Source organism: Podarcis pityusensis (assembly GCF_964106645.2).
Source record: "Podarcis pityusensis genome assembly, chromosome: 5".
Taxonomy (NCBI): domain Eukaryota; kingdom Metazoa; phylum Chordata; class Lepidosauria; order Squamata; family Lacertidae; genus Podarcis; species Podarcis pityusensis.
Window position 1 is genome coordinate 13,479,335 of NC_138032.1, and position 26,478 is coordinate 13,505,812.

Genomic DNA, 26,478 nt, shown 5'->3' on the forward strand with positions numbered 1-26,478 from the left:
TGTGAAAACCGGGGAGTTGCTACAGATCTCCAAGTGTCCCTATTTTCCAGGGACAGCCCTGGAATTACAGAACCCGTCCCAGTTTCTGATTTGTTCCCAGAATGTCCCACTTTCCCTTAGGACATCCCTATTTTCATCAGAGAAACGTTGGAGGGTATGGAGTTATGCAACCCCCGAGCCAAGGAGATAAGTAACTATACAACCTTGAGATGACATCTGAAGGCAGCCCTGTGTAGGGAAGTTTTTTAAATATTTGATGTCTGATTATGTTTTTATATATGTTGGAAGCCACCCAGTCCAATGGGCGCAGTATAAATTATTATTATTATTAGTAGTAGTAGTAGTATTAAATAGAAGGTCCCTATTGTCATATGAGAAATGTTGACGGGTATGGTTCTATAGGCAACAAACAAGGGGCACAATACACAATTTAAAAAGCAAACTACATGTATAATAAGCACAGAGACTTGATTACTCATAATGTGTAATGTGCAAAGATTACTCATAATGTGTAATTCCAGTTGGTAGGTACAGTGCTGCACTTCTGACAGAAGTCAGGAAGAAGCTATGGAGCCAGAGAGAGAGAGAGAGAGAGAGAGAGAGAGAGAGAGAGAGAGAGAGAGAGAAGAGGACTTCATTCTGTATGGATGCAATCCTTAAACATGACTTCCTTAGTACAATACAGACAGAAAAGAGAAATGGCTGGCATTTTCACATTTAGTCTGGCAGCAATGCCATCAGAGCATTACCTTCCCCAGGAAGATGACTCCACAAAAGGATGCTAACTTTAAGCATTTTATGTTATTTCAAATACGTGGCATTAAGCTATTCTAACGGCTTCTGATTGTGACTGGATGCTAGACGATGTTTGGTTCATTATCTTACAGTGTGTATTACTACCATAATAGCTCAAAAGGAAAGGTCTCTGTGGTATTTAAACAATAAAAAGGGAAAGGAACGAAACCTGGAACAAGCAGCACTTGAAACATCAACAACAAAATGAATATGTCTGGTAGTTTGTCACTGCACTGCTGGAGATTATGAGGCCAAATGCATTTCTGAAGATCTGCCAGAATGAATTGGGCTTCAGAGGTGTGTGTGCGTGTGTGTGTGTGTGTGTGTGTGTGTGTGCGCACACACACACACACAGAGGCCACGTTCACACCATACATTTAAAGTGCTATGATACCACTTTAAACAGTCACGACTTCCCCCAGAGAATTCTGGGAACTGTAGTTGGTTAAGGGTGCTACGAGTTGTTAAGAGACTCCTATTCCCCTCAGAACTCAGTATGGTTTAACCATTGCTCCCACTCCACAGGGAACTCTGGGAATTGTATATTTGGGGGGGGGGACATCTGTGCCCCACTTTCTGAAACTTGAATCAGTCCTGCCTTCTTCCTGAGATGGGGAAGGGCTTCCGAAAGCCAGAAAGGGCACATTAAGAATTAAGCTAGGCTATTTTGTAAGACCACCTGCACCTGTGTGAATCTGCCAAAGCTCTGAGAGTTAGGGGTCACCACAGAAAAGGCCCACCAATCAAAATTGTGAGATTAGCAAGACCAGCTAAAGCCTCTGATCACAGAGGGTAGTGCATAATGTGAGGCTGGAGTACTGCATATCCACCAACATACCTACCCTCACGCAAATAAACCCCTCTCCAAAAAAGGGGGTATCTTTGGGGACAATCCTCCTGTTAGAGCTGTGTTTTTGCTGGAACCAAAACTGGACATCCCAGGATCCACTCAGTATCCGGGATGGCTTCTGTAATTCTGGGATGTCCCGCTTAAAGTGGAGCAGTTGAGGGGGTATGGTCTTGGCACACTGTGAAGCGTCAGAGTCTAAGGGAGCAGACCTATGCTCAAGCAGCTGACACAAAAGCAAGCCATTGTAAATTACACCAGATCCAAAAACTATTCAGCAACTGGTCTGCTGTTGCTCTACCTAATACAGAACAAACAACCCCTGTGTTGCAGACTTAACACAACAAACAACACAAGCAACACAAAGACCAGTATACTAGATAGCACTGTGGTTCTTATTGCATAATATACATGATTTAGTACCACAAAAACAAAATGTGTACACTTGTAAATTCTCTAATATATTTGAAAACAAATGAACACATGTCTGTCAATCTTTGAAAGTCCGTAAAAGTATAATAAGTCTATGATTGAAGCAAAGTAATAGATGCTATCCTGTGGGCTAAGTGGTAAAACTTTTTAGGTGTTCATGGTGCTGAAGTAGTAAGTGAATAACAATGTAGGACAGTGATCCCGGATAATCTGACTGTTTCGCTGGAATCTTCTTCAGCACAACCCATAGATTAGAAAAATACACAAGGAGCAGTGGTCATGAGGATATGTAACTGCAGTGGTACCTCGCAAGACGAAAAACGCTCAAGACAAAAGAGTTTTCCGTTTTTTGAGTCGTTCCGCAAGACGAATTTCCCTATGGGCTTGCTTTGCAAGACGAAACGTCTTGCGCGTTCTTGCGAGTTTGTTTCCTTTTTCTTAAAGCCGCTAAGCCATTAATAGCCGCTAAGCCGCTAATAGCCGTGCTTCGCAAGACGAAAAAACCGCAAGACGAAGAGACTCGCGGAACGGATTAATTTCGTCTTGCGAGGCACCACTGTACTGCCTGGCAGAGGGAAAATAAGCCTTTAAAATAGTGCCTTATGCCTGGTTGATCACATGGTCAAGCTAAAGTCCCGCCTCTCTGGTTCTGCCCCTGCCACACTCCAGAATGCCCTGTTTTGGGGACTCACACCGGCCTCAGCCAATTTCCGCTAAGCTCCAGTATTGAGCAAATTATGCCAGGGTATCTTCAGCTGAGCCAGGATTGGGCACTTAACACCCGCTGAGGACAGCTGAGCCAGCAATCCACTGTATCCTAAGCTGCTCATCCTGCCAGATTTTACTATGAGATTTCCTGTGAAGTTGTTCAGGACTCTGGGGTTTCGTCTCTCCCTCATTTAAGGACTGGAATGAAAATCAAGTAATATGGAGGTGTATTGCAGACAAGAAACATACACATGTGCAGGTGGGCGATACCAAAGGGTGGGGGAAAAACGTTATCAAAACATCACACAAACTCTCTGCATGACAGCAAACATAATAGACTGTGACATATTTACCAGACTGCTCTGGCACTGACAGCAAATCCAGGGATGGCAAGGAATGCAAAAACCAACAAGCTGAGGAAAGTGGAGATAACCAGACACCACGACGCCAAGCTCAACAACGGGTTTTGTTTGGGTTTTTTTAAAGGAATGCTAGAAATACTATGGTACCTCGGGTTACAGATGCTTCAGGTTACAGACACTTTAGGTTACAGACTCCGCTAACCCGGAAGTAGTACCTCAGGTTAAGAACTTTGCTTCAGGATGAGAACAGAAATCACATGACAGCGACGCAGCAGCAGCGGGAGGCCCCATTAGCTAAAGTGGTACCTCGGGTTAAGAACGGTTTCAGGTTAAGAACGGACCTCCAGAATGAATTAAGTTCTTAACCCGAGGTAAAGGTAATGGTAAAGGTACCCCTGACCATTAGGTCCAGTCGTGGACAACTCTGTGGTGCTCATCACGCTCTATAGGCCAAGAGAGCCAGCGTTTCTCCACAGACAGCTTCTGGGTCATGTGGCCAGCATGACTAAGCCACTTCTGGCGAACCAGAGCAGCGCACGGAAACGCCGTTTACCTTCCCGCCGGAGTGGTACCTATTTATCTACTTGCACTTTGATGTGTTTTTGAACTGCTAGGTGGGCAGGAGCTGGGACCGAGCAACGGGAGCTCACCCCATCACGGGGATTCAAACCGCTGACCTTTTGATCAGCAAGCCCTAGGCTCTGTGGTTTAGACCACAGCACCTCCCACGTAATAACATTCCCCATCTGCTTGATGTTAAGTCCAGAGAGTGTCCTTTTCTTGCTTCAGTTAAAGTAATTGCCCTCTCTATTTCATAAGATTTTAATATCTTCCAGCCACACACACGGATATCGCTGTTCCTCTAGAACACTTTGCTTGAGTGCCAGGCAGGTCTTACATTCTTCTGTTATATTAACTTTTCTCGTGGTTGTCCTTGTTCATAAGCAGCAATGAACAATCAAGGTTTTAGCCAGGTGCAAACCTAAGAGGAGGCATAGCTACACACAAATATATAACTCCCAATATATTATTTTATTACCTTTATATTATTTTATTATCTTTATCACATCTTCCAAGGAACAAAGGTAATATACAATGGTTCATCCTCTCCCAATTAATCATCACTAAACGCTGCAAGGTAAGGGAAGCGGGTGGCGCTGTGGGTTAAACCACAGAGCCTAGGACTTGCAGATCAGAAGGTCGGTGGTTTGAATCCCCGCAACTGAGTGAGCTCCCGTTGCTCGGTCCCTGCTCCTGCAAGCCTAGCAGTTCGAAAGCACGTCAAAGTGCAAGTAGATAAATAGGTACCGCTCCTACCTAAACGGCGTTTCCGTGCGCTTCTCTGGTTCGCCAGAAGCAACTTAGTCATGCTGGCCACATGACCCAGAAGCCGTATACCAGCTCCCTCGGCCAATAAAGGGAGATGAGTGCAGCGACCCCAGAGTCGGTCACGACTGGACCTAATGGTCAGGGGTCCCCTTTACCTAAATGCTGCAAGGTAGGGTAGGGTAGAAATACCCCCCAAATCACCAAATGAGCTCCATCACTGAAAAGAAATTTCAACCTGCATCTTGTTTAACACATTCTGCCCACTACACCAGATGTAAATTTCAATAAAATATAACGTTAAGTCACAACCTGGGTCTTGTCCCCTCTTTAATTTCCTTGCAGCCAAACTCTATGTTCATTTTCTCAGAAGTTTGCATTTAAAGTCACATGAAGGCTGTGATCCTATACCCGCTTGCCTGGGAGTAAGTCCCACTGATCTCAGTGAGATTTACTTTTGAGTATACCTGTTTAGGAGTACACTGTGAGTTCCATAAGACTTATTTCTAAATAAGAAATCTGTAAGACTGCGTCCATGAGCTGAATTTATGGTAAATAACTATTTTATGAAAGTTTTAAAAAGTTAAATAGAGGATAAGCTTCATAGAGGATAAGCTAACCATGATGGCTATTTTCTACTTCCTGCGTCGGAAGCAGTATGCCTCAGAAAGCCAGTTGCTGAGAATCGAGAGTGTTGTTGCTTTCCTGTGATTAGAGAAGATTTAATGTCTGATATTTTATCGCTTTATCATCATCATCATCATCATCATCATTAATTCTGTTCGGAGCCGCCCAGAGTGGCTGGGGAAACCCAGCCAGATGAGAGGGGTACAAATTATTATTATTATTATTATTATTATTATTATTATTGGCAGGCTTATCATGTGCACCTGGTTGGCCACTGGAAAACCAGATGCTGTACTTGATAGGCTTGATCCAGCCTCTTCTTATGTTTACATTGAACACTCACATTTATAAGTAGTGGCTTGGATCCAGACTTAGGCATGCTTAAAGTAGACCTGCTGAAATCAATGGTCCTGTTGATATCGGTGGAAATCCTCTAAGCAAACTCTGGGTTCAAACCAAGGTATTTTTAAGGTTTATTGTGATTTTAACCCATCTCGGTTTGATACAGGCAATGGCCTTCAAAAAAATAAATAAATGTAAAGAACAACAAATGCATAAATAAAAAAATAAAAACACTGGCTTGGATCCAAAGTAGGACAGAACAATTTCTGGGCACTTAAGGAGTTGGAAGTCTTGTTAAGCAGGAGCCCAGCCCATGCCACAAGGCAGCTCCAGCTAAAACCAGAGCAATTTCTGATGTGGCCTTCTGCTCAAAGAAGGTATTAAAATACCATTGATCACATTTAAAGTACCACTTTGGATCATGTTTTTTTCCCATCCATCGTCCACCTCTGCATCCATTCTCTAATACCAGGCTCTTAGCTAATGACCTGCCTTCTGCCAAGATGTCTTTCTTTGTGCAGAATCAAAAGTCCTGTGTCTTACTAGGTACACTGTATGAGTTAGGGATGGAGGAGAAATCCAATTAAAACAGATTTATATATGGAATTCAGTGGTTCAAACCTTGCCCATATTGGACTGCTTCTTGCATGTCTAAGTCGCTCATGCATTGTCAGGGGTTTTTGTTGTTTTTGTTTCACTTTTCTTTAAAATTTAACCAATTATATGCCATGTTATATGCAAAGTTTTATGAAAAACGTACATTTCCGGAGTATAATTTTCAAAGTATTAATGCTTAAGTCTTTTGAAGCAGTTATGTACATGGCTGTGTTTCTTTGGTTACTGCAGAAAACCTGGAGCCTACATGCATGCACCTCAATACACTTACGGCTCCCTGCACACAACCTGTACTCTTGATTTTTGCACCGTGCAAGTTGCACTGCTGAAACTGACGTGCCTTGGAATGTATGAAAATCCCCCCTGTGTGCGTGGAAATTTAGAACAATGGAGGATAAACTGCAGGGAGGAGACGGAGCCAGCAGGTGGCATCCTGACCCATACCACTGGCTGTGCATAGAACATACCCCTGTAAAACTCCTGAAAGGGACTAAAGGCAATCAGTTTGCACTGCTCCAAGTTACTTAGCACATCGTGGTGTGTGATTTAACAGTCCGGAAGGAATAGGGATAGTTTCCTGCTTGGCAGGGGGTTGGACTCGATGGCCCTTGTGGTCTCGTCCAACTCTAGGATTCTAGGATTCTAGGAAACATTTAAAATAGTCATCATCATCATCATCTGTGTTTTCTCCTCTTCCTCCCCCTCTAGAACTACAGAAAAGGGATGGGGGAGGGGATATATGCTACTTCTCACTAGACTCCATTAGACAGACATTAAGGGAGAAAGACTATGTTAAGATGTGCCAGGACGAGCAGTTTAGCATGCAGGAGATTGTTGGCTCAGCCAGCTGATTTCTGGCTCAGCCAACATTAGGTCCCCAAACCCAGCTTGGCTGAAGATATGGCAGCACAACTTGCTCATCCAGGCTCAGCCATCTGAGCTGAAGCTGGAAAAACCAATGCCAGTACATATAAGTAAGTTCCCATATAGGGGCATGGGGTGGGGGAGACTTCGGCTGAATCCCAACCAGGGGTCTGCTTCTGTTGTTGGGTTTTTGTTTTGTTTTGGTTGTTTTTTTTGCGATGTGTAAAGCAATAATTATGCTCGGTCCTCAATCTAGAGATAAAGCAGGCCATGGATGTGTGTGTGAGTGTGTGACTGATTGATTGATTGATTGATTGATTGATTGATTGATTGACTGATTGATTGACTGAGGCTGCAATCCGAAACACACTGTGGAGGGATTAACAGGGGTCAGCAAACTTTTTCAGCAGGGGGCCAGACCACTGTCCCTCAGACCTTGTCGGGGGCTGGACTAAATTTTTTTTTTTTGGGGGGGGGGATGAATGAATTCCTATGCCCCACAAATAACCCAGAGATGCATTTTAAATAAAAGCACACATGTGGCGTTTGCTGTCCTAGGTGTGTGACATCGTACTGGGTTCATAGGGAAAGGGTTAACTAATTGTAAAATGACCAACCAATGGGAACCCAGGGGGTGTATAACCCTGTGTATAAGGTTTAAGCACAGAGAGAGAGTTAGAGTTAGGGTGGAGAAGACAGTCTGGAGTTAGAAGAGACTGATAAGATAAGTCTGTGGGTTGGGCTAGTCGGGTGTGAGAGAGTGAGAGAATTTGTTAAGAGGAGTCAGTCAAACAGTTGAGATAATCAGTCAGAAGGTATTAGGAAGGTATAGGCCAGTAAAGAAACTAAAATCAAGATACCGACAGGAATATTATCGGAGAAACCATAAACTTGTTAATGTCTGTAAAATAAACTTTTTGGGGGGGGGGTTCACTTTTAACAACTGTCTGGACTCAGTGTTTTACCGGAGAGTAACTGGTTGGTGGCAGCGGGGAAGCGAGCACAGTGGTGGCACAGGGATCAATAGACCATTAAACATCCAGGGACCCTGTGTGATTGCCACAACACATTCTACTCATGTAAAAACACGCTGATTCCCAGACCACGCATGGGCTGGATTTAGAAGGCTATTGGGCCAGATCCAGCCCCCGGGCCTTAGTTTGCCTACCCATGCCTAAGACTATTCATCTCAGTCACATGGCCTGGCAACCTGTTTTGCCTGTTTTCCCTCTGCCAGTCCCGGGCAGAGAAGCACCATCTGCCCCACTGCTGAATGGGGCATACTTGATAAGGCCACCCAGCAGAATGCCTCAGCATCTATCCATTAGCCCAGCATCAACACTGCACCAAGACAAGAAGCAACTTTGCATTGGTCCCGGGAGTTCCTGTTGCATGAATATTTCCTCCCAACTCATGGAGCAGCAGCTCCATTTCCCCAGACAATATGCATTAAGAGATCATAAAGGGGGTGTGGGGAAGAGAGAAAGGCCTGTGGGCAGTCCTTGCACAGGATTTAAAGGGCCCTCTGTCATGGGTGCAGATCTGCTGTAGCTGCACTCACTGTTTGCTGTAGGAAAACAGCAGGTGACAGATTCCCACTTCACTGTTTGCCCTCCTAATGCGGGTCTGCATAATTAATTAACTTTGGGCAAATGTTATCTGGAATTGGAATGGCAATGTAGACACAAGAGATAAAAAGGGGGGGGGGAGAGAAGTTTCAGAAAGTCATTCAATGGGAGGAGATTTCTGAAAGTTTACAAACTGGTTCCTGAATATATTTGCATAATAGGCCCATGAGAAGACGATAAGCTTTCAAAAGCCCTTTTGATTGTGCATTCCTGGGACTGGAAACCACAAGGAGGGAGCGTGGCTTTGGGCTCGGATCCTGCTCCTGGGTTTCCCACAGACATCTGGTTGGCCATTTGGAGAATCGGATGCTGGACTAGATGAGCCGATGGGTCTGATCCAGCAGGACTCATCTTATGCTTTTTATGTTTTATGCTTAGGATGCTATTGGCACAGTTCTACACAATGCCACTTTCAATTCTGTCCGTACCCGCAAAGGTTTTTGAGGTGGTCATCCTGCTTCCTTTCCTATCAGTCCATGTCCTGTAACTTCCTGATGAAATCCTGCAACTTTTTGTACCACCAGTGTGCTGGGTTGCTGTTGTTATTGGTCCTGCCCTCCAGACAGCAATGATCAGGGAACATTGGGGAAGCAACACAGAGCAGTAAATGAAGAGGAATGATATGTGGACAGCCCTGCCTACATCTACCACTTAAGGAGCAATCCTGTGCGCAAGAAGCTGGCAAGTCAATGTAAACTAAGCTGGCATAAATGTACACCGGCTACAAACCATGCAAGGGAGGGCAACATGTGTTGTTCTTGGCCCCAAGATCTCTGGGTGCAGTGACTCCCACCTACTCCCTTGCAAATACTCCCCTCCTCTCCTGACCTTCATGAATTCGGTATGAAGATCTGAAGGGAGATTCTAAGATCATTCGGCTGAATCACCTACAATATGCTGTACTAACTCTATCCAGTTGCTCTGACATCATTAGCAATGTCCTTTCCTGCAGAATCCAATCCTGCAGCTGGTTCTTCCTGCCTAAGTGTGGAACAGGCAACTCCTACCATCATCATCATAAATATAAACTACAACTCCCATCATCCCTAGCTAACAGGACCCATGGTCAGGGATGATGGGAGTTGTAGTCCCAAAACATCTGGAGGGCCGAGTTTGCCTATGCCTGGTGTAGAACCTTACATTTGTCCCTATTGAAATTCATTTTGTTCGTTTCAGCCCATTTCTCCAATCTGTGAAGGTCATTTTGAATACAGATTCTGTCTTCGGCAGCATTGGCTACCCCTCCCAGTTTGGTATCATCTGAAAATTGGATGCAAATCTTCTCAATACCTTCATCCAATATGTTTATAAAGATGTTGAACAGCAACGGGCCCAGCACAGACCCCTGTGGCACCCCACTTGTCACTTTCCCCTCAAGATGATGAGAAACCATTCATGAGCACTCTGGGTTTGGTCAGTCAACCAGCTACAAATGCACCTAACAGTTATCTTATCCAGTCCACATTTTGCCAGCTTCTCCAACAAGAATACCAAAGAGGACTTTGTCAAAGGCCATAATGAAATGAAGATACACTACATTCACAACAAAGCAGAGACATCACCTTGCCAACAAAGGTCCATATAGTTAAAGCTATGGTTTTCCCAGTAGTGATGTACGGAAGTGAAAGCTGGACCATCAAGAAGGCTGATTGCTGAAGAATTGATGCTTTTGAATATGGTGCTGGAGGAGACTCTTGAGAGCCCCATGGACTGCAAGAAGATCAAACCTCTCCATTCTTAAGGAAATCAGCCCTGAGTGCTCACTGGAAGGACAGATCCTGAAGCTGAGGCTCCAATACTTTGGCCACCTCATGAGAAGAGAAGACTCCCTGGAAAAGACCCTGATGCTGGGAAAGATGGAGGGCACAAGGAGAAGGGGACAACAGAGGCTGAGATGGTTGGACAGTGTTCTCGAAGCTACCAGCATGAGTTTGACCAAACTGCGGGAGGCAGTGGAAGACAGGAGTGCCTGGCGTGCTCTGGTCCATGGCATCACGAAGAGTCGGACACGACTGAACGACTAAACAACAACAACACATTGACAACATTCCCCTGATCCACAAAGCGTGTAACTCTATATAAAAAGAAATTATGGTAGATTCATTTATAGTTTTGAGCATTTCATTTCCTTCTCACTTAAACATTTACAGTTCATCCCACGCATACCAGCAGGTACATCTACACCTGCAACTCAGGGTAACGCTTCATACATCTCATGAAGGGGGTTGTAGTCCACAAACAACCATGGCATAGTAAGTATGTTCATCACAAGGCACACTGTTACTTTTTCTTAGCGCTAACTCTCATTCAGATCTCCCTTCCTTGTCTCTTTATTTTCTTTAAGGATGCTGTTGACAGAAGAACTGCATTCCCCCATGCCCTGTCAAATTTTGAAGAGAATGTTTACCATTTAGAGATTGCTCTTTTAGATGGAGTCATGGATTGTTCCATTCTTCAGAGACCCATATGCGCTCTGCTGCACATACGAAGCTCCAACTCAAGCAAAGAACCTGAGCATAGGAACAGCTATTATGAACAGAGCTTGTCCATCTTTTTGTTGTCATTATTAAAAATGAATCGGAGTGAAAGTATGGTGGAGGCAAAAAATAAAAAAATTAAATTGCAGCTCTGAACACTTTTCAATCAGTTTTGCCTTCATCTTCAAATATATACAGTTGTGGGAAGAAGCAGTCCAGAAGCAGTCAAGAGCAACAGCAAGAATGTATTGCTTTTACCATGCACACACATATGCAGTAGCGAAGGCAGGACAATTTGCAGGAATATATTGTATTGTGCTGTTTGTCATGCCTAGCCTGAGAACGGAAATTGAAAATAAGGAGTCATAATGACCATTAAGTTTTAATGATCTGTTTTCCAGCTCCCTATTTAAATAATTAAAATGAACATTACCCATGATTATAAGATGGTTACAACAAGCCTCTCGGTGTTACACTCATTTTGCATCACCAGCGCTGGAAAAAGGCTGCAGTCTCCAACAAATTAACAATTCAGAAAGTTCCCTCGTACCAAAGTCTGTTTGCCCAGCCATGTCGTCTACTCTGACTATCAGAGTCTCTCCCAAGTTCTCAGCAAGATCACGTCCTGCTCCTTTCTGAAAAAGCAGAAATGCAGGATGGAACCCAGTTCCTTCTGCATGTAAATCATGTGGTCTGACCACCGAGCTACGGCCTCTCCCTTCAATTGCCGGGAGGATAGCAACCCTCCATTTGTAGCCACCTCCAGTCGCTTCCATGGCAAGGATGGTGCTGTAGACATGAAGTCAAATGTGTCTCTTCAACAAAGCAAACGGAGAAATGTTTGAGAGCAGCAAAGTGGATCACTTGCACCAGCACACAGTTGTGGACAATGGCCTCTAACTCTCTATATTCTGTAGGAACCCCATGAGAATAGATAAAGTGGATTGTGAAAGCAGTGCATTTATGGACACGTTTATGGAAATTAAGGACGACGGGTGTAGAATGGGGTCAGGTCTTTGGCCCCACTGACACATAGTTTGCCTTGGCACTGCTGTCCATTGGTCAGCTTAGATCGTTGAGAAAGGGAGGTTTTCACACATCATCTTCTATACATTAAGTCTTCTGCAGATTCCAGATCCTGAGGAAGCCTTCATGCACAGAGATCTAACACACTACCACAAGGAAAGCAGGGTCCAGGAGGAGTCGTGCATTGTATAAGGTGGGGCAAGGAGTGCAGCCCCGCAGCTCTTTCAATATGTTTCCCCTTTGTGTGTTTAAAAGTGAAAGCAACTAAAAAGCACTGCCATGGTGCAGGCTAAGGAGAGGGACTCAGTTTTGGTGAATTTGCCTTACCACTTCCTATTGCTGCAGGATGCCATTTTAATACTCATAAGATCCCCAGATAAGCATACGAACCATTGGCTCTTATCTGGCTTCATGATGATGCAACATAGCTAAGGGATTCGAAGCCAAAACAGAGCAATAGCAATACTTCATGCCTTCAATCTGGCATTTTATGAAGGTGGGGCACCAGCAGTAAGAAGGACTATGATTGCTACAACGGTAGCTCCTGTCAGAACCAACAGCTGCTACAGTCACCTTGAGACTCCTTGTGGTGCACCCCCAGATTCAATCGAAAACGGAGAGATGGGACCACAAAGCCTCTTCATCAGCTCTGTTAGAAGACCAACAGCCAGAACTATGAACTAGCAGAAAAGAAGGAACAGAAGGGTAGAAAGGGGTGGGGTGGGTGGGGTGCTTTAATGCAACCACGCCCCCCAAAAGTCCAAATTTCAGTAAAGTAATATAAACCACCTCTCCCCATATAAACCACCCCATACTCTGTGATCATTATCTGAGGCCCTTCTTTGTGTGCCCACTCAACAAGGAGGTATGGAGGGTGGCTACGCAAGAATGGGGCCTTTTTAGTGGTGGCTCCCCACTTGTGGAAGGGTCTCCCCAGGGAGGCTCACCTGGCTCCGTCATCTACATACTTTGAGGTGCCAGGGAAATATATCCCTTTTTAACCAAGCCGCTGGCTTTTAACTATCAACAGCCTTTTTGTAGGTGTGGTATGTTTTAATGTAAAGGTTTTTTTTTAATGTTGGTTTCAATATGTGTCTTTGTTTGGTTTTTTTTGCTTAAAATATTTAAAGTGGTTTTGTTGCCAGGGCAACAAAAAGCGACCTACAAATTTAATACATAATAATAAATAGCAATAAATCATGACTTAGCCCTATTTAGATATAATAAAAAAAAATTAGGAGAGCATTTAGAAGGAAAGTCTTTTTTTGTTTTCCCCTCAGGTTCAACTACTCCTCAACTACACATGCATCGTCTTCAACCTTCCCTTTTGCTTTGGGACTAAAAAACAGAGTCAGGTACACATTTGTACATTTAAAAGTAATGGAACCCCGCATCTTTATTTATGACTATGTAAAATCAATGCCTGGTAATAGAAGGCGAAAGTCACTCAGCTAATTACACATGCTTGATGAACAGCATAACAACAGCCACTGCTGCACTGCACGTTTGTCAAGGCATGTAAATTACTGCAGTTATTCTTATTCAAAGGAGATATGGGACTGCAAGATGAGGATGTTTAGAAGAACACCCTAATTTTCCCCTGGCACACATTAGTTTGGTCATCTGCAGTCCTGGAAGTTAATAAAGGACATCTTCACCACATCAAATATAAAGGAAAGGCCACAACAAAATTAAACTTTCAGAAATAAATATTTTTCATTATCATTCTTGCAGAGTCTACTGAGGTTCAGAGAACAGTAGCCATATATTTTGCATCTAGAACATGATTTGGAAGGCCTAAAAGACCCTCAAAGTGGTTAGAAGCCTCTCTCTCACTGTAGCAGCTATTGGTTCCATAACTTGCTACAGGAAAGTGGAGAGCCCCATCATAGCTATCTCCCCTTCGCTCTGAAGAGCTGCAAGAAGAGTCCTGCATTGTTGAACAGTAAGCAGGTGGGCAAGCAAAACAGATTAGAACTGTTGAACCCATCAGAAACGACAGCTGCTGCAGTCAGCTTGTGGCTCCTCAACATGTAGAGGCTCTGTTGAGGCCTCCTGTGTGAACTGGGCCTGAAGGAGGCCACAGTAATGCCTGGCACACCACATGGACAGAGGCTATAGGTGAATGGCTACCCACGTGGCCATTATTGCCGGGATACTAGCAATATGAAGGGCGAAGGGAAACATCTTAGCTGGTAGACTGGAGCACCATCATTTAATTCATTATTATATTTTTAACAAATCAACAACCACCATTTGAACTTTTTGCCTTGGGCACCAAAAAAGGAGCAGATGTTCTACCACTGAGCTCCGGCTCACTCCTGGTGAAGCTCAGGGAGCAGAAGCAGTGTTGCTCATTGGAGGACCAGCATTGCTGTCCTTCTGCTGGTTGAAGACACTGACAGTGAACCCCTTTCATTCAGTGAGAACTGAAATGAGCCACTGAGTGTGAAGCAGTTTGTCACTTGCTGCTATTTGATCTTGCTTTTTTTTAAGGTTGCAGGTGACACATGTGCCCTATGTTTAACATAGCTGTCAACGTTTCCCTTTTTTTAAGGGAAATTCCCTTATTCCGAATAGGTTTCCTCTCAAGAAAAGGGAGAAGTTGACAGCTATGATGTTTAAATCATTATGCAATGCACAGTTATTGTTCTACAGAGCTGTTGTTCTTTTTAATGCTTGATATTTTACTGTGGTTCTATAATTTGTTGGAAGCTGCCCAGAGTGGCTGGGGCAGCCCAGTCAGCTGGGTGGCATATTATTACTAATAATAATGACTTATATTATTATTATTACTATTATTATTACTATTAATCAGCAGCAGCAGCATTATCCTTTGCTGGATTTCACTCCTGGTGAAGGATCGATCAGAAATGCAATCAATCAATCAATCAATCCTCTCCCACATATCCAATGGGGTCATTGAGCCACACAGTCTAGCCCGTGTTACTGGCAGCCAGACACCATCTGTGCATTGAGCACACGAGAAAGGGCTTTGTGCATGTACCAACTTACATACATGCACATCTGTCCAGCAAGGGGGGGGGATGCTCTTGGACCAATCAGGACTGCCTTCCTTCTCATGTGCCCTAATTCCACAGACAGTAGTCACATAGCCATGTGGTGTGGTGTGGTGAGGAAAGACAGGAGTCACCTGTGTGACCCATGATTCCCGCCCCCTTGTGCATTTTTTGAATGCACTGCTTTCTGAACCCCTCTGAACCACCACATGTACCTTTGATTCCTACATCAGTTGAAGACATTGTGTCCATGGAGGGGATTTTGTCCTAGGAGCAAGATACACAGAATTCACAGCCAATGCAACTCCTGCCATAGTCCTACTGGGTATACCAAAGGGCATGAAACATAGATATCAGTGCAAGCGTTTATTAAAGAAATCGATCACTGAAACAGCCCTCCTCCCAGTTGCCATTGTGCTTTATTTCTGATAGTATGCAGACTCATGTGGGTGGGCACACCTACCCACACCCATTAATTCAGTCACTAATAAGACTGAAGCGCTTAATGTAAGCACTGAGCGCAGGGCCAGCTCACCCATAGGTGCTAGGGGTGCAGGGCACCCAGGCACCAGGCTCTCAGGGGCACCAGGCCAAGAGTCCAGGGCCGAAATTTGGAGTCCGGGGACTGAAGAGCCAGGCCAGCCAACAGCCGCTGCTGAGCAGAGCAGAGTCCGTCAGAGTGCCGGAGGCTTTTCTGCTGCGGGCACTGAGACAGCTCCGCCCTCCTGCGCGCCTGGGAGGCCCACCCAGCGCATGCATGCTGCTCACATGAGGCGGACAGCTTCCCTCCCAAGCCTCTGTAGGGACTGCTCTCCTCCCTCCAACTGGAGTCGCATGGGAGAGAGTTGTGCTCCCCAAAAAAGCTCAACAACTTTGGCCTGCCCCACCAAAAAATGGTGGCACCAGGCAGTTTTTTGCACCCCAGTGCCACATGTGCTAAAGACGGCCCTGAGTGAGGGGCTACCTACACATTCAGAAAAAGCAAATGGTACAGCCCTCTTTGGACAGTACCACTTCAGAATGTAGGTGCACAAAGAAATGATGGCTAGGAAAACTGTGTTGCTTCTCCATTTTCATGGTGATTCTGTGCTGTTCTGAAATGGTCTGATGCCACTATTTGTGCCAGCCTAGGTTTATATTTATAATGGTTATCTTTGTTTCTTTGTATTTTCCATTCCTATTCTTGATTTTGTTTTTCCTCTTAACATTTCTGAACCACCCAGAGGATTTAGTTAATTGGGTGGTATAGAAAGGGCTGAATGAATAAATGCTACTTTGTTTCACTGGATTACTAAACAAGAAACACTGCAAATGTTGGAAAATAACTTCTAAATGTTGCAGCTCCTGGAGAGAGCTAAACCACAAGGCAGTGTTACATGTAATCCACGCCTAACCAGGTCTAAAGGCTTGTGTACGCCCAGTAAGTTTGCTTGTTTATTCATTTATTTTCTTCCCACAATGTTGTAATTCAAACTGCTTTTGAAACTTCTGCTTCAAGAGCTCGCCATGTGCTAAGGCGGGATGCTTGTCCTCAGATACATGCCCAAAGCCTCCTCGGGCATGCAGACAATTTGCAAAGTTCTCCAGATCTTTCCCCACAATGTCCACACCCAGATGACCAAAGCCTTCCTTTATACAATGTTTATTGTGTCTATTTTCATTTTCCTCGTCTTTTCCTGTCTTGCAAAAACTAAAATACACTTAGCTACTAAGATATGCAAGCTACCAGCTTGCATTTCCATCTATAGGTTTTGTGCATTTACACATCAAAATTGCATAAAGATGGCAAACATCATCATGTTTACCTGCTAAGGCCACAATCCTGGGCACATGTACCTGGGCGTACATCCCATTGAAAACAGTGAAACTTATTTCTGAGTGAGCTTTATACTGCAATTCATGTCCTAAAAGAAGTTAAGGAAGCATTGATTATATTTCATTTATTTCCAGGAGCCCATCTCCATCAAAGAAGAACCATAGATCTGTAGTAGAGCATTTGTTTTGCATGCAGAAAGTTCCAGGATCAATCTCTGACATCTTCAGGTAGGACTGGAAAGTCTCCTGCCTGAAACCGCATGGACTGCATTGATGTAGAGCAGCGGTTCTCAACCTGTGGGTCCCCAGATGTTATTGGACTACAACTCCCATCATTCCTGAGCTCTGGTCTTGCTAGCTAGGGGTGGTGGGAGTTGTAGTTCAACAACATCTGGGGACCCACAGGTTGAGGAAGGCTGATCTAGAGGGATGCACTATTAGTCAGCTCCCACCCCAGCCCCCTCCCAAAAAAAAATAATATCCAGGGGGGAATGTTTTTGTCGATAGCTTCAACACTTCTGAAATTTACACCTCTAGGTGGAGGAATTGCATGACTTGATGGCTCTCCCACATCAAACTTACTGTTCAAAGGCAGATAGCAAATTAGAGAGGAGGTGGTTTACCGTAGTTGCTTTAAGTGGGAGAGTGATCAAGCATGCAATTGTCCACCTACATTCTCAAGTGGTACAACCCCAAGACAGTTGTATGATGTGCTTTTTCTTCACGTGTGGGTTTGCCTTCAGCAGTCCCCCTTCTAGGCAGGCTCCCTCACACATCTAAAACATAATAGAATGATTCAGTGCTTTCAAATTCCAGTGAACAAAAAGATAATTTCCCCGTGTTTAAAAATGAAACAGGTAGATAAAAATGTATGCGGTTAGCTTAGCAATCTCCAAACATTCTGAAAGGCATTTTCTCGCAGATCCTACAATCCCAGCAGGAAAGAGCTAAGTTGTATGAAAGAAAAAGTAGCTAAAAACAGGACCTTCCAGATTATAGTGACAAAATTATGCTACATTGCTTTCCTATATTTAAACCAGTCTGCCTTTTAAAATGTGTGTGTGTATTAGATAGAAAACTTCCAGAAAATTTGGCACAGTACAAATAATGTAAATGAACATGCAATAACCTTCCTCTCCCACCCCCCACTTTTTTCATATCACAAGTGATTGCTTTTCACAGTAGTTAGTTACACCACCAATAGGATTAACGCCAAGTTAACTCATTCCCATACCTACGCAAAACAGATTGTAGCACAAAGTGGAATTATTACTTATTGCCCTTCTGGTGCAATCAATGGACAATTGATCCATGCATTTCAGGACTGAAATTCATACTTAGATTTCACCAGCTGAATGTTCCCCGCCCTCGGCAATCAACAATATAAATTTTATTGCTGAATCCTGGATCTGAAATTTTGCATCCCAAACTGGAATACAAAAGGTATTGGAGAATATGAGGAAGTTCAACGTTGGAATAAAACTCTTAGAAATCTAAAACGCTCCCTTGAATTTTGAAAAACTGAGATTCTCTGTCTTGCATCCCTACAAGTAGAAACTGGGGATGTATTCATCACTGGTATATTTGCAGCTTAGATTCAGATATATGCAGTGGCAATGAAGTGCAGCATAAACTACCCAGTGCATTTCTGCTCTTATATAAATTATAAAAATAATAAACGCAGTATCACCATATCATCCCAGCATATAAACTAATATTCAACATTTCTACTTGCTCAACAAGAAAAGAAAAGGGGGGGAAATTGCTACGTGAACTATAACTGATCAAACATATGACCATTTCTATGGCAAATGCAAACAAACTAAGAGTTTCAGGGGATCCACAGAAGTCCAAGGTGTGAACTCACTGGACAATATGTGACATCGCTGGGTCCACAAGGGGACAAAAATGCAAACCACTTCTGAGCTTCACTCCTCTAACTATCAAGACTAACGTGCAAACAAACTCTCAAATCTGCCAGAACAAGAGAGGAAGGGAGCGAGATTCAGCCTTTATGCTTCCAGAGGGAAAGGGGGAATAGTTATTCTTTCATGCTGCTGTTTTTAAACTGCCCCCTATTTAACCAGTTTTCAAGCTCATTGGTTACAAGCTATATCTTCTCCCTGCACTACAATAATAAACAACAGCAGTCTCGTTTGTTTTTTTCCTTTTAAGATGCACTAACTTGGTCTTCCTCTGCACAGTTTCCATCTTTCTCTCTTGTTTCTCCAACCCAGTTTTCGATTTTATTCTTTTATTGGTGCCCACTTTATACATACCTCCTTTTCTACAAATTTTCTTGCCGGGTTTCCTGGCACATTCCTTGGATATTCTTTTGACTGAAAAATGAATAGAAGACTAGAAAATAACATGGAGCTCCGTGACAAGACAGTAGGAGCATGCAATACCGCTAGCTAAGCTCAAGATGGCCTGGCTTATTGACGTCATTTATTTACTCGGTTGAGTCCCGACTCCTTTGGCCTACCCATGCAATGGATCAAGATGTTGATGCATCTTTCCCCAGAAGTCAATGGGTGGGAATGAGCATTTAGGTACCAACTTTGACCTAAGAAATACACGTGCTGAAGGACGAGGAAAATGAGTAGAGACAAGATCAGAGGAGAAGGGACGGTAGTAGAGGCTTAGAACTGGTGCATACATAGAAAAGCCACATGCATAGATGTGAAATAAAGTAAAAAAATAAATAAAAAGGAAGTTGGGAGGGAAGAAAAAGCTGGCATGCAGACAAGAAAGCCGTGCTGGCTACCAGTACACATGATTTAATAGTAAAGAACTTCAATAGGAAAGTCGAAACAAAAAGATCTCCCTGCTTCTCCTGTAAATAACTCACCATCTTCAGTTGGGACATATATATTCAGATAGAGGCAGTCCTCATTCTGCTCTTGCACGTAGGTAGAAACTATATCCAAGTTATTAGTAAACCAGACAGGGAGCATGACTTCAGGTAACCTGCCCTCTATAATGTTCTGGGGACACACCGGTGCAAACTGGGTGGCGTTTTTGATATCTGGCCAAGGAGACGGCGGTTCAGGAGGCTGGAATCGGCGCTCCCCAACCGGAGGAGCAGCGTACGGCACCCCGAGAAACTGGATGACCGGCCCCAGAATTTCATTGTTCAACTCCTTCTTCATCCCCCTGACTTTCCCAAAGCTGGTGGTCACCACCGGGTCAGTATCATCCAACTTTTGCGACGAGACGGCGGCAGCGTGAAGCAAGAACCCGAGTATGCAGAGGGTGAAGGTGGCATCCAATCCCATATGCAGCAGGCGGACCAGCATCGCTCTCCACACGCAGTTCAGCCACATGGATGTTGGAAAAGCCATGGTCCCACATCAGTTGCCCTGCTGTGGTTGGAGCAAATCTTATTTGTATCCACTCGGTGGGGAGGGAGAGGGTGAAGCAGTGCTCTTGGCAAGGGAGCAGGGAAATGAAATGGATGGCTCAAGCCTCCAGAAGGGGAGCCTGTCAGAAAACTCTCAAAAGCCTCTGCACATGACAGGCATCTCCCTGTGACTTCATTCCCGCCGAAGCAGCATCTTCACTCTGCCCTATTTGTCAGGCGACATTCAATTGCCAATTCTGTTTTCCACAGTTGCGATATGAAGAGAGCATCTCTTTGCTGCCGATTCCCCACTTATAAATCAATTCCAGTTAGCTGCGGGTCTATATCCTGGAGAAAATGAAAAATAAATCATTAGCATGAAAGAGCTAATATAGGCAGAATAATAACTAGATGTTTTACAAGTTACTGTACACATACATTAATAGTTGCTGGAGCCACGTGAAGTGAAATGGTACAATAAGTAGTTTATGGTTCCACGAGATGACAGGTAAAAAAAAAATACTGATTGCCAGGTTATTTATGGCGTCACCTGCTGAGTTTGTGCAGGCTTTCAGAGAAACCGCAGCTTTTGAAGTCTCATTTCACGAAAAGAAACATATGGATTCCAAAGCCGGATTAAATGTGTTTTTAATGTTGCATTTCTTTATACGTCTCAAAGGGGCTCGCAATCAATTTTAAACTTGTTACCAGAGGATGGTTTAATAGCAACCACAAATCAATTATAATTTTATACAACCTTAAGAGAAGCAGTAAATACAATGTGGACCACAGAGTTCCCAGTGACCTGTGGAATACTCCGAGGGCATCAACAAACAGCCAGGACTACGTTTCTCTCTGCGTTTATAGCTGTCTCAAAAGAACAATTCTGAAATAACCTCTGAATCCGCCATTGTGGCAAAGGAATACAGTGTCAGTGCAACTCAGCACACATTTTAATATGCCAGCAGGGGTGCCTTGATTCGATGGCTCTCACAAACATGCTGCTACTGCAAAGGTAAGGAATCCCACCAGGCTGGAAGGTGGGAAACAACCAACGTGGGTGGAGCCAAGCTGTCAATCTTCTCTGTTACTGGGTTACTGGACAATGTCCATGGAGTGAGAAATTGCTGGACTACAGTGGTACCTTGGTTTAAGAACAGCTTAGTTTATGAACAACTTGGATTAAGAACGCTGCAAACCCGGAAGTAGGTGTTTTGGTTTGTGAACTTTGCCTTGGAAGCAGAACATGTTCCGCTTCCTGTTGAGTGTGTTCCATTTGTAAATTGAGTCCCCTGCTGCTATGGGAAAGCACGCCTTGGTTTAAGAATGCTTTGGTTTAAGAATGGACTTCCGGAATGGATTAAGTTCGTAAACCAAGGTACCACTGTATCGGCCCAGGTTTCTTATACTTGGTGTTGATGCATGTGTTATTTTGTAGGTTGCTCTGGGTCAATTTATGTGGGGAAAAACAACTAAAAATGAGAACATCACCACTACTTATAATACGAATAATTTGTTTTGTTTTGGGAAGCATACATTAGGGAGATGTCCCATTAAATGCAAACCAAATAAAATTTCCTTCTCACCTCTAGCCTTCATTCAGATGCCTACCATGTTGTGGTTAAGAAACCCAAACCCTGGTTTGGATTTTGCAGGTAAGAGCACATTACACTAGATTATTTATAGTGGGAGTCACCGGACAGACAAAAGACACCTTTGGTTCCTATCACCTCTTCCTTTTTTCCTCATTTACTTTCTCATCTACTTATAAGTAAATAACTCTGTATTTCTTATCACAGTGGATAAAATGCTGCACTGCAACATTTTGTTGCAGCCCCCACCCCACCCTCGTAAATTCCCACTGGAGAAGCAGAGCACATCTCTGCAGATGATCTCACTTTAGGAGCTGCACCTTGTTTTGGAAAGCCCCAAGCTGACTCTCTGCTGATTTGAAATCCTAGATGGCAATCCCAGAGCTCCTTTCTTCCCAGTTCTACTTTATAATGAAGTGGACATAATGCAGTACTTGGGAGAACCCTGTTCAGCCCATGTTATTACATCCTTTCCACTAATGGTAATCACGTTTCCAAGCCTAGCTTGACAATGACAAACAATGATTATTTTTTTCCTTTTATGGGGGGAGAGAATACAAGGAAATAGAGAGTTTTGGCCTTGTGCAGTTCTCTCTCTCTCTCTCTCTCTCTCTCTCTCACACACACACACACACACACACATATCTGCCTTGGGGGGGAAGGGGGTGGGGGGGGGGATAAGCAGTTTCTAATGAACTTATAAGCAGTTTCTAATGAATTCCATCATTTCCCTGCATAATTTTGCAGAGGGGATTCAAAATGCCTCACAGTCCAACTGTCCTGTCATTAAGGTTATTTAAGAAGAAGAATACTGTGAAAGCTATATAGAGCAGCATGCAATTTGGTGCATATTTCATGTTGAACAATCTATCTCAGAAGGCAGTAAGGAGGTAGATGGGGCATCTCTCTCCCCTCCCCCCGCCCGCCTTCTTTCCTGGCAATTTCACCCAGGTTCCATCTCTCCTCTAATTTTAATAAAAGCCTTCCTGCGAAAGGTGCCTTTAGGCAGGCTTGTGCCCTTCTTTCTTCCATGCTAGAGTAGAAAGATCCCCCCCCCCCAGGAACACAGAGGTTCCACCGCACAACAACATTTGGACAGAATAGCACATAACGTTAGATGTGATTTCATACACACAGAAGGGCCAGCAGGAGAGAAAATAAACGTGGGCAGGAAGCAGTGGAATGCCTATGGAAAATGTGAGGCTAAAGGAACAGTCACATATCACCGTCGCTCCAAATCTGAATGACCTGTCTGCGTAAGAAAGCCCCCATCTGGAAGAACCCTGGATCTGATCAACACCTGGCGATGAGAGGAGCTGCCTGGGAACCATATGCACACCTTGGTTCCACAACAGAAGCAGGATATAAAGGTGAGCAGAAGAAGAGGCACATTCATAGCTTCAAGTTGACCTTCTGAACTGGACAGATATTACCTGAGGACGAGGCAAATGCAGCAGGGCTGTAGAAGAAGTGTTTGGATTTGATATCCCGCTTTATCACTACCCGAAGGTGTCCCAAAGCAGCTAACATTCTCCTTTCCCTTCCTCCCTCACAACAAACACTTTGTGAGGTGAGTGAGGCTGAGAGACTTCAGAGAAGTGTGACTGGCCCAAGGTCACCCAGCAGCTGCACGTGGAGGAGTGGAGATGCGAACCCGGTTCACCAGATTAGGAGACTACCACTCTTAACCACTACACCACACACTGTACATTTAAAGCACAAAGTACTTTGTTCAGGGGGCTGGGAATTGTAGCTCTTTCAGGGGGGAATGACAGTTCCCGGGGTTCTTTGGGGGCAGCCATGTGCTTTCAATGTGCACTGATGGTGCTTTATGTGACACCCCCAGCGTTCTGTTCGACTTCTTTCCTTGTTTTTATCCTGTTTTTTTTTATTCTGTGAACCGCCCTGAGATCTTATGTTGAAGGGTGGTATATAAATCTAATTAATTAATAAATTAAATAAGTCTTCTGATTTAAATCTGTGTTGTGAAGCAAAGATCACCAGTGTCGAAGCAATGGTTCTTCAACATCAACTTCATTGGACTGGTCATGTTGCACGGATGCCTAATTGTCATCTTTCCAAAGCAGCTACTCTATTCCGAACTTAAAAATGGAAAGCGTAATGCTGGTGGTCAACAAAAGAGGTTTAAAGACTCTCTCATGGCAAATTAAAAAAGATGTAGTATAAACACCGACAACTGGGAGACACTGGCCTACGAGCGCTCCAATTTGAGAACAGCCTTTACCAAAGGTATCATGGACTCTGAAGACGCTTGAACTCAGGACAAAAGGGAGAAACGTGCTAAAAGGAAGGCACGCTTGGCAAACCCTCACCGTGATCAACTCCCGCCTGGAAACCTATGTCCCCACTGTGGAAGGACGTGTGGATCCAGAATTAGCCTCCACAGTCACTTACGGACTCATTGTTAAAACTGGGTGTGATGGCCTGGGATTCGGACTCGGAGGCTGAACCTGAGGAATCCCAGCCTGCACAGGAGTCCCCGCCTCCAGAACCAGCTGAGCCGGGGCTGGGGCTTGAGCCTGAAGGGTCCTCACCTGTGCTGAATCCTCGGGTGCAGGTACCAGCTGAGTCTGCTCTGGCTCCTGAGGTGATGGAGGACCCATTGCCTGCAGGTGCTCCACTCTCAGCCCCGTCAGGGGAAGAGGAGGTTGCCTCTGGGTCCGGTAACCCTCCAGCCTCTCCTGAGCTGCAGAGGCTCAGGGCAGAGAGGTGGAGGGAACTAAGTTCCAGCAGGACAGCCTCCATATCGCACCCTCGACCTCGGACTGGACTCAGACCTTGCCGCACGGTTAACCCTTGGGACCAGCACACTGTTTATGGAAGATAATCTTACTTGGCTACAAGTAATCGTCAAAGAAGACAATGGATCAGAGGATTGTCTGGTTCATCCCCCCACTCTCCCAACATGGAAATAATCTGTGGAAGGTTCAAATTGTGGGACGAGAGACTCAGCTGGTGTTTGGGTCTTTATTGCTATTTTCCCACTCAAAGAAGGCTCACTGTGCATGCGTAACCATGTGCAATACTGCAGCCATTGTCACCCACTGCCTTCCCTGCAGCCCAGGATCCATTCACTAGGGATACCAGGCGTTTATTTTGGGCCCTTCGAGACATGCAGAGCATGTGCCTTTCTCACCACTAGGCATGACTCCTCCTCGAGCCCACTACCATGCAAAAAATACGAGCCCTATGCCAAGCGCTGAATCACCTCCTTTGATCCAAATATTTCTCACACATCTGGACTTTATCTGGCTGCTCATTTTCATTAGTCTAATTTTGAAATACAGGCACACACAGAGAGACTTCTAATTCCTGGAGCTGCAAACAAATGACCCAGAGAGAAAAGATACAATTCTAGGATCTGTTTCATCTATAGTAAAAGACTTAAAATGTAAGCCATTTAATCCCATTTGTACATTCACAGGTTTTTCCCTCCCCTCCCCTTAGAACGGAAAGGACTAAATTAAGCCAGCTTTCTGTTCATTCCTTTATATATATTTCCAACCAAGGACACAATCCATCTCAGGACATGCAGTGAAGCATAGGCATTAGGATCTGAGTCTTAAACATTGCAAGCCACTTCTTCTAAGAACAAAATGCTCCATCAGAGAAATGTTGGAGGGTATGGAGTTATGCGACCTCCGAGCCAAGGAGATAAGTAACTCTGCAAGCTTTAGAAGACATCAGAAAGCAGCCCTGTATAGGGAAGTTTTTTTAATGTTTAATGTTTTGTTATGTTTTTATCTATGTTGGAAGCAACATAGAACAATAAAAATAGTTGTTATTGACTAGGACGCACTGGTGGAGGAAGAGGGGGTGAGGGGAACGTACCGCCCCCTGGCACCACAATCCTGGTAGGGTGCCATCACGGCTGCCACGCCCCCACGCTGAGCGCCACTCCCCTGCAGACGGCACGTCACGCCCCCAGGACGCGTGCCACACCCCCGCCTGCTCTGTGCCCCCGGTGCCGGAGCACGAAGCTCCGCTACTGATAGGATGTCCCTATTTTCATTGGAGAAATGTTGGGGGGAATTACTTTAAGTAAGAGAAGTAATGCACATTGCCCTCTAGAAGGATGGCTGCTGAACAAATAGCTCTCCAGGTGCTGTGGAAGAACAACTGCCACCATCCCTGATCATTGCCTATGGGGACTGAGGTTGGTAGGAGAGAGTTCCACAGCGTTTGAGGTCCACCAGTTCCCCACTCCAATCTAAAGTGACACCCTCCCCACACAAGAAAGGACCTAAAATTCCCACTTCCTTTGTATATGGATTGATGCTTGATGTAAATTCTGAGCCAATGCCTGAGTTGGGCAGCATTGGCGCTGTGGGTTAAACCACAGAGCCTAGAACTTGCTAATCAGAAGGTCGGTGGTTCGAATCCCCGCGACGGGGTGAGCCCCCGTTGCTCAGTCCCTGCTCCTGCCAACCTAGCATTTCGAAAGCACGTCAAAGTGCAAGTAGATCAATAGGTACCGCTCTGGCGGGAAAGTAAACGACGTTTCCATGCGCTGCTCTGGTTCGCCAGAAGCAGCTTAGTCTTGCTGGTCACATGACCCGGAAGCTGTATGCTGGCTCCCTCGGCCAATAAAGTGAGATGAGCGCCACAACCCAGAGTCGGTCACGACTGGACCTAATG

The 26,478-nt window shown here is 44.6% G+C and overlaps 1 protein-coding gene and 1 long non-coding RNA gene across 10 annotated transcripts in view; one reads left to right on the forward strand and one right to left on the reverse strand.

Annotated features, from left to right (window-relative positions):
• Positions 1 to 26,478, reverse strand: part of NLGN1 (neuroligin 1) — a 625,739-nt gene that overhangs the window by 422,785 nt on the left and 176,476 nt on the right. For 4 of the 9 annotated variants that reach the window (XM_081007897.1, XM_081007900.1, XM_081007896.1 and 1 more), the window contains exons 2-3: positions 19,736 to 20,575; positions 19,164 to 19,223 (exon numbers count right to left, since the gene is read on the reverse strand). In XM_081007897.1, the coding sequence (XP_080864023.1) occupies positions 19,164 to 19,223; positions 19,736 to 20,228 (553 nt within the window). In that variant the 5' untranslated portion in view covers positions 20,229 to 20,575. Of the gene's footprint in view, positions 1 to 19,163; positions 19,224 to 19,735; positions 20,576 to 20,665; positions 20,684 to 26,478 lie in introns of those variants that run through there. The other 5 variants (XM_081007904.1, XM_081007903.1, XM_081007902.1 and 2 more) reach the window with 2 other exon arrangements.
• LOC308478528 overlaps positions 4,588 to 26,478 on the forward strand; it is a 578,068-nt gene continuing 556,177 nt past the window's right edge. The window contains exon 1 of the long non-coding RNA XR_013987105.1: positions 4,588 to 4,642. This is a non-coding gene — a long non-coding RNA (uncharacterized lncRNA). The remainder of the gene's footprint in view (positions 4,643 to 26,478) is intronic.